The sequence below is a fragment of the Macrobrachium nipponense genome, chromosome 6, assembly GCF_015104395.2.
Source record: "Macrobrachium nipponense isolate FS-2020 chromosome 6, ASM1510439v2, whole genome shotgun sequence".
In the NCBI taxonomy this organism is placed as follows: Eukaryota; Metazoa; Arthropoda; class Malacostraca; order Decapoda; family Palaemonidae; genus Macrobrachium; species Macrobrachium nipponense.
This window is the reverse complement of record NC_061108.1, coordinates 137,998,528-138,010,427: the sequence shown is the minus strand read 5'-3', so window position 1 is coordinate 138,010,427 and position 11,900 is coordinate 137,998,528. Positions and strand designations below refer to the sequence as shown.

Below are 11,900 nucleotides of genomic sequence, written 5' to 3'. Positions count from 1 at the left end.
TTTTTATTTAACATTTAACCCACTTCCTAATTCCGCCAGCAATAATAATAAATCATCTTAGAATTATGGATTTTTGTTCATGGAAAGGAATGGGCTGGAATGTAGGGGTGGAGAATTCATGCCGAATTATCAGTATTTTTTATTTAACATTTAACCCACTTTCCTAATTCCAGCAAAATATAAATCATCTTAGAATTATGGATTTTTGTTCATGGAAAGGAATGGGCTGGAATGTAGGGGTGGAGAATTCATGCCAGATCCTCAGTCTTTTTTTTTTTTTTTATCTATTTATAGTTTTTCTTCGCTGGAAAAGGCTGATATAGCATAGCTTAAAAAAAAAAAAAACTTCTTTTCTGTCCTTTGCAGTCATTCTGAAAGCATCCCTCGCCCATACTCATCGGGGAAAGGAAAACGTTGCCAACTGACTTCGTCTCCACTTCGCCCACTCCGCCAGAGAATTTTCCAGGGCGGATGCGTACCTGTGTTTCTGGAATCCCTGGAAGCAGGCTTTTCCAGTGTCTGTCCCGGGGGCTTCCCCTTCTTCCAGTCTCTCCGGATTGCCGTCGGTCCGAGCCTCCCGTAGCCAATTGGAGGCGACGCCCTCGGGAGTTCAAGAGGAGGCGTGGACGCCCGAGGTGGGCGGCGAGAGGCGTTCCAGAAGGGCCTGGTGTTGGCGGGCCTTCAGGCGCAGGAGATCGACGGACGCCCCGCGGCAGTCGAGGGGCAGAGCCGTGGGCGGGGCGGTGGACGGCGAAGCTGGGGCGCCCGTGGATGTCGTGGAAGTGCCGCTTGCGTGGGTGGTGATGGGTGGCGAGTGGGCGGGAGAGGCTTCGGGGCTGTTGGAGGCGGCCGTGGAGGTGCCCAGCAGAGGGACTGGAATACCCTGGGCGGCGGCGGCGGCGGCGCTGGTCGCCGGGTGGAGGAGCGGGAGTCCGGGGGGAAGCATGTAGTGGTGGAGAAGGGCGTGAAGGGGCGGAGGGGGCGGTCCTGTCGCGGCCTTGTGGTGGAGAGTGGGCGGGTGCGACGGGTGGAGGAATGGGTGCAGATGGAGGGCGTGAAGGGCGTGGAGGTGGAGGAGGTCGGCGGCGGAGGCAGCGGCCGCTACGGAGTGGGGCGGAGGCGCCAACGGGAGAGGGAGCTCGGGCATTCCTCCCAAGGGGTGATCCACCCCGAGGAAGGAAGGGCTTTCCCGTCCGAGGGCCTTCTCGCGCTTTCGCCATTTTGCCCGCCGGTTCTGGAACCACACCTGTTGGGGGTACGAATGGGAATCATTATACTCACACCAATATTTTCAGTCTCTATAAGTTTACTACAACTGGGAATATATAATGACTTTTAAATTAATAAAATTTACATAAACGAATTCATACTCCATTTTCATATTTAATCTGGAATAAATTGACTTTGGAAATTCATTACTGATATCTATATAGTCTTTACGTAAGGTAATAATATTAAGACTTGCTACAACGGGACAATATAAATTAATAGAATTTACATAAGCGAATTCATACTGAGAAGTACTTGTTTGTTTACATATTTCATATTTAATCTTGGATAAAATAACTCTTGAATATCATTGCTAATATTATCAGTCTTTTACAGGCGTTAATGATATGGAAGTACTAAAATTGATAGGAATTTACTTGAATTTATAATGATAAATATCTACGTTTGCATTTAGATATTAAATCTTGAGCGATCTGGAAATAATTATACCAATACGATAATAATATCGACCTTTACTACAACGGGTTATAATGACTTATAACGAGTAGATTGAATGAATTCGTACGGCGAGATATTTGTTTCTGTTTGCATTTTCATATTGATATGAAAGCTCTCTACAATCGGATATAATGACTAGAAAATTTGTAAAATTACATGAACGAACTCATACTGAGAATTTTGGTTTTGTTTTTGCACTGGAATATTTGACTTTGAAGAAATTATTACTTATGATATTTCGAGATTCATATCTTAACACAATGGGTATTTCTCTATGGACTCGCAGTTTATCTGTAACAAAATCGACATTTCTCTATAAACCCGCATTTTATCTATAACAAAATGGGTATTTCGCTATACACCCGCAGTTTATCTATAACAAAATGGGCATGTTCGTCTATAAACCAACAGTTTATCAACTTTATTTTAATAGGAATTTGCTGAGCACTGTTCATTAATTTCATGTTAAATACATCTGTATTGATGATGTGTTTTATATAGTTATATTATATAATATAGTATATATATAGTATTTTTAAATTATAATATATTATTATATATATATATAGATATATAGTAATATATATAGTATTATAATCTATAATATATAGATATATACGAAAACGAAACTATTTAAATACACGTAAGAAATATATATATATATATATATATATATATATATATATATATATATATATATATATGTATATATATATTCCCTTTCATTATTAAACTTATGCTTACCAGGAGCAAAAATCTTATAAGTTTATGCATATATATATATATATAGTATATATATATATATATATATATATATATATATATATATATATATATAGTATATATATATATATGTAGATATATATATATATATATATATATATATATATATATATATATATATATATATATGTGTGTGTGTGTGTGTGTGTATATATAGTATATATAATATATATATATATATATATATATATATATATATATATATATGATATGAAATTTCCTCATGTGTGAGTATTTCTTACGTGTATTTAAATAGTTTCGTTTTCTAACCCTCCCATCCTTTAAGATAACACTCGAACATCAATCTCTTGGCAAAACGAACGAACGAGAGGAACCACGAATTCGGCAACCGTCAAAGAGACGCCGCTCTCCTTATTGTTTCGTGGGTGCCAACCCTCTGACGAGGCTGCTAAAGTGATTTAATTATAATGATGTTTGCTGTTAGGTGATTAGTGCCTGTTTTTAGACTTTGTTTTTTCCTTCTCTCTCTCTCTCTCTCTCTCTCTCTCTCTCTCTCTCTACCAGAGTATGCGTCTGGTATGTGATTAGTGAGCCCACCAGTAAAAGAAAAAAAAATAAGTTAAAACAGCTCCCGTCTTTTTCTTCTTTTCCTCATTGTTTTCTCTCTCTCTCTCTCTCTCTCTCTCTCTCTCTCTCTCTCTCTCTCTCTCTCTCTCTCTCTCTCTGAACTAGAGAGTGTGATTAGTGAACCAACAAGTAAAAAGAAATTTTTTAAACTTTGTGTGGAAATTTATTTTTTCTACTCTTGGGCACTGTTTTGTGACTAGATTTATTCTCTCTCTCTCTCTCTCTCTCTCTCTCTCTCTCTCTCTCTCTCTCTCTGTGAACCAGAAAATTTGATTAGTGAATCCGCAAATATACCACCAAGTTTAAAACAATTTTATGTTTGCATAATTATTTCCTCTCTCTTATTATTCATTCATCCTTACTCGTTCATTTCCTTTCATCTGTTTCGTATGAAGTTGCAGTTTGTGTTTTCTTTTTCATTAGTTCCCTTCGTATTTTGTTGTGTCAGTTATTTGAATTCTTGCTTATTCATTCTTTCAGTTTTTTCCCCATTCGCAAATAAGTGGCTTTCGAAAAAAAACTCTTTTAAGTTTTCTGAAAACAAAAAAAACTTGTGCTGGCTTTGTCTGTCCATCCGCACTTTTTTCTGTCCGCTCTCAGATCTTAAAAACTACTGAGGCTAGAGGGCTGCAAATTGGTATGTTGATCATCCACCCTCCAATTATCAAACATACAAAGTTGCCGCCCTCTAGGTTCAGTAATTTTTATTTTATTTAAGGTTATGAATTAGCCGTAATCGTGCGTCCAGCAATGATATAGGACAGGACACCCAAGGCCGTGGTTAAAGTTTCGTGGCCCGCTGCTCATACAGTGTTATACGGAGACCACCGAGAGATAGATCTGTTTTCAGTGGTCTTGATTATACGATGTACAGACAACTCGACTGCGCCGAAGAAACTTCGACAAGTTGTGTGCGCTTTTTTAATGCGTAAACTGTTTGTATGGCATAAACTCCTTCTTTGTTTGTTTTCTTCTTCGTAATTTTTCCTTGTCCTAATTTTTCATAGCTCGCCAGATGGAGAAGACTTGGGAAAACAAACGTCAGTACATTAATTCTCAAACTAACGAGTGTATAATTGCTAAAGAAGCTTTCTGTTTACTTTTTATTAGGATGTTCTTATTATGCCAAGTCTGTTTCCCGTTTTCTATTTAATTTATCCTTTCTGTCTTCATAGAATTTTTTTTAAATTTCATGATTGGATGCTTAGATAGTAGTAACGTTGGACAACAACAGTGACTGATATACTGATATTATAAATTTCCTTCGATATTTTAGCATATAATTAAAAAAGGTCAAAGCATGTGTTCACTAATTAACGTCGAAAAATACTTAACGTAAAAAAAAAGAACTAAAAATGAAAAAAAAAAAAATTACCCAAATATAAATGATAACGAAGAACACGTTAGGTGTCAAACAATGTGTTGTGACATTCATATAAATAAGCTCAGAGGATTCCCCTCGGCATCGTCTCTCACATCCCTACCCCTACCCCTCTTCCCCTTCCCCCCTCTCTCCCTCTCTCTCCCTCTCAGGCGTCATACGAGCGGTGACAAGGTCCCCTAACACAAATGTTTTTCTTGTGGCGACTACATTAACCATCAAAAGATGGACCGCCCCCCTTACTGACAGAGATTTCATATCGTTAAAGAATCATCAGGATGCCTGCTGATGACTAGGAGAGAGAGAGAGAGAGAGAGAGAGAGAGAGGAGAGAGAGAGAGAGAGAGAGAGAGAGAAGTAGTAGTGTAGAGGTTCGAATATTAACAGACTTGTAAGGTACGATCACTGTTGATTCGTACTGGGAAATTGAATTTATATTTATTTATTATATATATTATATATATATATATATCTATATTCTATATATATATATATATATATTAGAGAGAGAGAGAGAGAGAGAGGGAGAGAGAGAGAGAGAGAGACAGAGAGAGAGAGAGAGAGAGAGAGAAGAAGGCAGACGGCAATGTTGCAGTGATTAAATTTAGATTATTTATACACACACACATATTATATATATATATATATATATATATATATATTATATATATATATATATATAAAGAGAGAGAGGAGAGAGAGAGAGAGACGAGAGAGAGAGAGGGCAGACATCAAGTTTTATGCAACGGTATATATATGGACGGTGTCATATACTACAGCCCAAAGCCAGGTATATATTGTGATATAACATGGGCTACCATCTATAATAAAAAATCAATAAAAAAAAATTGGGAATTAATTGGTCATGAAAAATGCAGTTGGTTTAGCGTCCATTTATTTTTCTACAAAAAATTTCTTTAGTGGAAATTGTGATTTTTTCTAAAAGTTATATTTTTATACAAAAGTTCCTTTTGATGGATGTGTAATGCTGATAGTATCGGTAAATGCGACGGCAGAGTTATATATGAATCAAACAATGTCGATCGATTTTGACCACAGTAATAGATCTCTTTAAATGTGAATATGCTGACACGTAGTAGTTATTGGGTAAATAGTTATAAATCTCTCTCTCTCTCTCTCTCTCTCTCTCTCTCTCTCTCTCTGCGTCTTCGCCTTACCTCAGGAAATCGAGTTATATTTTTTCCGATGTTATCTGGTATTACGTTGGTTTATTATTATTATTATTATTAAAATTACGTTATTATCATTATCATGACGTCATAGCCATAATTGTAATTACGACATCGTCTTCATTATAACTACGTCATCGTCATATAAATACGCCATCGTCATTGTAATTACGTTTCACTCTCTGATAATGCGGGCAAGACTTTTCATTATTAAGCTTCATGGAGGCAATTAGTCCCTAAATAATCTTCTTATCGTTCAGTTTGTCCAAAGTGACAGAGAAGAGTAATCGATCAATTAAGGGGCAGATTACTGTAAGCTGTCGGAACTAGGATAGCAAGAAGCCGTCTTTGCTCCTCAGTTTCTGCAGCACAATCAAGTTTTCTGTGCAGCGTATAAATGCTGTCTGAGCTGCAACCCATGAAAATTTCAGCTACGGCCCTGTGGTGGCCTATCCTATAGCGTTGCAGGCGCACGAGCATGGCTAACTTGAACCTTAAAGAAAGGAAAAACTACTGAGGCTAGAGGGCTGCAATTTGGTATGTTTGATGATTGGAGGGTGGGTGATCAACGTGCCAATTTGCAGCCCTCTAGCCTTGGTAGATTTTAAGATCTGAGGGCGGACAGAAAAAGTGCCGACGGACAGACAAAGCCATCTCAATAGTTTTCTTTTACAAAAAGCTAAAATCTAAAAGGAATATAAATTTATTATTATTATTATTATTATTATTATTATTATTAATTATTATTAATTATTATTATTATTAGGGGAATTCAAATGTCGTGGCTAAACTATCTTATAATAAAAATCCACAGATGTATTAATAAATCGCTTTTATCCTTTTGTAAATAATACAAATAGTAATAATACAAATCATATCTTCAGGGAATTGGTTTCACCAACGCTGGCTGAAATGGAAACACTTGAATTGTTAATTGTTACAATATGCAGTTGCGAATTTCATAATAAGATCTATAAACGCTAGTTTATTCCAAGAGCTATATAATAGATATATATATACATATATATATATATATATATATATATATATATATATATACTATATATATATATATATATATATATAATATATATATATATATAATATATATATTATATCACCTCCTCATGAAACTAATCTAGACCCTCTTGCATATTTTCCAAGATTACTGGCCCACCCCACCGGTCAGGAGCCACAACAAAGAATCGGTAAATACCAGTAAATTGTAGCCCGTGAAAATTTTCGGGAGAATGCCCCCCCCCCTACCCCACCCCCTAAAAGGGGCGCTGGAATCCTACTGTAGTAAGTGCGGTCTCTCCCGTGTGATGTATGGACACCAAGTCCCTTTGTGCGGAAGAGTACCATAGATCAGCTCACTTAGACGTTGGGTCCAGACTCGATTTGGGTAAGATGATACGAGTGGGCAAAGGTGCAGAGTCGAGAGGAAAGAGAGAGAGAGAGAGAGAGAGAGAGAGAGAACGAGTAGGAGGAGAGGAAGAAAGAGACAGAGAGGAAACTCTGACAAAGGTAAAAAGAAGGTAGGAATTGAGAAGCTAGAGATAAAAGGGGAGATTGACAACGTTTGGCAGAGATTGTGGAAAGGATAGGGCATAGGAAATTCTGACAAAGTTAGAGGGGAGAAAGGAAGAATCTGGAAAGTTGAGAGGAAAGGAAAAAAGGGAGAGGAAAGGAAAGGAGAGAGAAAATTATGACAAAGTTAGAGGGGAGAAAGGAAGAATCTGCAAAGTTGAGAGGAAAGGGAAAAAGGGGAGAGGAAAGGTAGGGAATCGGGAAATTTTGACAAAGGTAGAAGAAAGAAAGTAGGAATTTATATAGGCGAAATGAAAAAGCTGAGAGAAATAGGTTGAGGAAAGGATGGGAGAGAGGAAACTTTGACAAAGGTAGAAAGAAGATAGGAATTTAGAAGTTAAGAGAGGAAAGGGGAGATTGACAACATTTGGCAAAGATTGAGGATTGAACAGGGAATGAGGGAATTCTGACAAAGGTAGGCGGAGGAGTTTAAGAATGAGCAGAGTAGAGAGGGAAAAAGGCTCAGATAAAGGAAGGGAGACAGGAAATCGTGATAAAGGTGGAATGGCGGATGTAGGAATTGAGAGGAGTTGAGAGGAGATTGACAACATTTAGAAAAGGCCGAGGAAAGGAAGGTAAAGAAGATAAATTTTGACAAAGGTAGGAGGAGGAGGAGGAGGAAGATAAGAAATGTCAACATTGTGAAACGATGAAAATGAAAAGCGGAAGATGAACGAATTTTGGCAAAGGGAGAGTATATTTACGAAACTGAAACATTCAGATTAAAATCATTGAAAAATTAAAGTCAACACAGAAATGAAGACGACATTGACAAAGAAGGAAACGAGTTGAAATTTTGTGAGACTGAGAGAGAAATTAGAAATTTGCCTTAATGAAAAATAAAAACATTTTGGGTACGTTTTGGACAGCAGTTATTTATCAAGTTTAAAATGGTTAATTGGGTCCGAAGAAATGTCAAGAGCGATAGAATCAAAGACTAATAACGTTTATGTATGACGGTTTATATAGGTACCATTTTTAAGTCATTATACAAATAGACATTCGTTGGTCTCTTCCATCTATTAGTTCTTAAGAGTATTGGGTGATGTATATGTGATGAACAGAGAGAAAATCAACAATAATCAAACCTAGAAAAATAAAGAAGTAAAACAATTACATTTCTGTTTGTAATATTTTAGCAAACGTTGTCTTTAAAGTCGGGTGATGTATGTAAAAATGAACAGAGGGAAAATCAACAATAATGAAACCCAGAAATAAAAACGTAAAAAAAAAAAATTACATTTGTTTGTTATATTTTAGCAGACGTTGTCTTGAAAATCGGGGAACCTTTGTACATCGATACCATCATCCTGTCGACTATAACCACGGCTGGGCATAGTCTGAAATCTTCCCATAAGGGCATCTTTTTTTTTTTTTTTTTTTTTTTTTTTTTTTTTTTTTTTATTCTGAACCCATCACTAACCCCCCGCCTCACCCCCCGCTCCCCTTAAACAGCATCAACACGCATACCCATACAACACACACATACACGCACGCACATACATATACACATACATCAAGAAATCGGCCCTCTTGTAACATCGTAATCCACGCTAGGTATTCAGCGCCATTGACAGTAGGCGTTGTGGCATGAACATCACACTGCTCCCTTTTGTCCAGCGTTGAAGAGGGGCCAGAAACCATAGCGGGTGAGGGGTGGGGGGGGGGGGGGGTGGGGGGTGAGAGAAAGGAGGCGGTTTTCGTCTCCCATAAACAAGCTGGCTGGATGTTAATTTGACCTCTGTTTACTATTCACATAAGGCTGATTACCATCTCACACCAATTTAGGGAGGGGGACAGCTATTATTTAGAACATAGAGCTCTTGGGTAGATGGGTATATGAGGTTAAGGGAGGTTTGGGCATGGGGAGGGAGGGAGGAGAGGGAGGGGTTTGGAGCTGTTGTTGGAAGGGAGAGGAGGATACCCATAGGACCCCAGGTGGGTTGGTGGATGGGAGAAGAGGATGCCCATAGGACGCCCAAGGGGATTGGTGGAAGGGAGAGGAGGATACCCATATTACCCCAGGGTGGTTGGTGGAAGGGAGAGGAGTAATTTGCCCGTGAACTGTAAGCACCCAGGGGTTTCGGGCAAGGCCCCAGAGTGTATAGGAAGTCTGTTACCAAACATTGGGAGCGAGTATCCAAAAGGAAGATCAAAAGGGGAGCAAATTCATTTGTGAAGGTTCTTTCTTGAACTTTTTTATTGGCGCTAACTGGGAGAGCTGGTCTCATTTGCCACAAAGGGAATGTGAATATGATTTGGGGCGCCTTTTCTTCAGCCCTGTGTATAGAATGTTTGTGTTCTGTTTAAGAGCTCAGATTGCGATTATATTTCCGTTTTCATTTATATATATATATATATATATATATATATATATAATATATATATATATGTATATATATATAGAATAATATATAATATGATATATATATATAAGTAACTTGATCACGAAGTATATAAAACGTGATGCTATGTATAAATAAAGGTTATATATATATATATATATATATATATATATATATATATATATATATATATATATATATATATATATATATTATATATGCCAGTTGGTTTGATCACTGACTGAAAGGAATTACGCAACGAAGAAGGATTTAAATAAATCCTGTAGCATAAATTATTTATGTGGACTGTTTATTTGAAACGCATCATTACAGAAGAATTTTCATATTAAAATTGTTATTATTATTATTTTATTATTATTATTATTCATTATTATTATTATTATTTATTATTATTATTATTATTATTATTCAGAGGATGAACCCTATTCATAAGGAACAAACCCACCAGAGGCGCCATTGACATGAAGTTTAAGCTTCCAAAGAATGTGGTGTTTAGAAAGAAGTAACAGAAAAATAGATTAACAAATTATTAAATAAATAGTAAAAAATATAAGTAAATAGTTTAAATGCAAGAAATATTGTATTAGGGGAGTTACGTGAAATCAATTATTTTTTAAACAAGTTAACGGCCCAAAAAACGACATTTTTCTGATATGCGATGGAGTGTTTTCTTACGGATTTTTTTTTTACACGCACATAAACATACATATATACACACAAACATGCTTTCATTAATGGAGTCAAGAACAGCACATGATAAGCATTCCAAACTGTATGTGATATCGAGAAATCCCTATTTTAATGCCTGAATAAATTCTTTAAAAAAAAATCGTACTCAGAATTTATTTTCAGTTTTCAGAATCTTATAACATTACAACGAAATATTGTGGTTATATCATGCCCCAAAATAGAATGCAGTTATCAAACCTTCAGACCACACTCAAGCTGCGAAAAATACGTAGGCCTAACAAGTTTGCGGATAATAATAATAATAATAATAATTTAAAAATTAATAAAATTAATAATAATAATAAGATAATAATAATAAATTAAGCAATAATAAAATGTTCCTAAATGGTCCACCAAATTAATAAAAGGGTGTAAAAAAGTCCGTGTATAATTTTGAAGACTTTACAGAGAGTTTTTTCCATAAAATAATAATAATAATAATAATAATATATAATAATAATAATAATAATAATAATAATAATAATAATAATAATAATAATAAAATACTTTAGGGTACATTAGAGTGTATCAATCAGTCACAAGACGTGTGGAGCTTTTTTGGCTAAAACTATCGGGACGAAAAATATATGGAAAATGAGATCGGACCAAAATAAGTGTTAATAATAATAATAATAATAATAATAATAATAATAATAATAATGAATAATAATAATAATAATTATATTATTATTATTATTATTATTATTATTATAATAATAATAATAATAATAATAATAATAATAATAATAATAATAATAATAATAATAATAATAATAATAATAATAATAATAATAATTATTAATAAGAATAATTAGTAAGAATAATAATGAAATCCATAAAATTACGATAGCATATAAGGTTTTCATTAATCTTTCGTATGTATAAAAGCCTCTTCAGGCAGATATCAAGGAGCATATCACTACTTGTCTCAAGAAATATCAACAGGCAACACTTCAGCCCTCTACTCAGAGATGAGAGAATATTTTACTAGATTAAAATCGAAGGCTAGAAGGAGTGATCTGTATCCTTAAATGCCACTCACAGAGAAAGAGAATCACAAATAACAAATGGTATACGTTGTAATATATATTTGTGCTTCCCAAATTAGGTTAGGTCACTGCTATAGGTCATGGCTATTCACAGGATATACCTGACCACTGCAGAAACAGGTATAATAAAAATAGAACATGTAGGGGAAAAGGATTATAAAATAAACTAGTTTAAGATATAATAAAGAAATTGTAAAAAATAATCTATTGTAAGGTGTAATAAGAAAATATCCCATACGTTTTGATCTAATTAAGGAACTTGTAAAATAATCTATTGCAAGGTATAATAAGAAAATATTCGTTACATTTTGATCTAATCTATTGCAGGGTGTAATAAGATAATATCCCTTACGTTTTGATCTAATTAAGGAAATTGTAAAATAATCTATTGTGAGGTGTAATAAGAAAATATTCCTTACGTTTGGATCTAATTAAGGATATTGTAAAATAATCTATTGTGAGGTGTAATAAGAAAATATCCCTTACGTTTTTATCTA

The 11,900-nt window shown here is 35.2% G+C and overlaps 1 protein-coding gene across 2 annotated transcripts in view; it reads right to left on the bottom strand.

Moving 5' to 3' along the window:
* Window positions 1-474: 474 nt before the first annotated feature.
* Window positions 475-11,900, bottom strand: part of LOC135216819 (retinal homeobox protein Rx2-like) — an 85,674-nt gene continuing 74,248 nt past the window's right edge. For both annotated transcript variants that reach the window (XM_064252318.1, XM_064252319.1), the window contains exon 4: window positions 475-1,246. In XM_064252318.1, coding sequence (XP_064108388.1) covers window positions 611-1,246 — 636 coding nt within the window. In that variant the 3' untranslated portion in view covers window positions 475-610. The remainder of the gene's footprint in view (window positions 1,247-11,900) is intronic.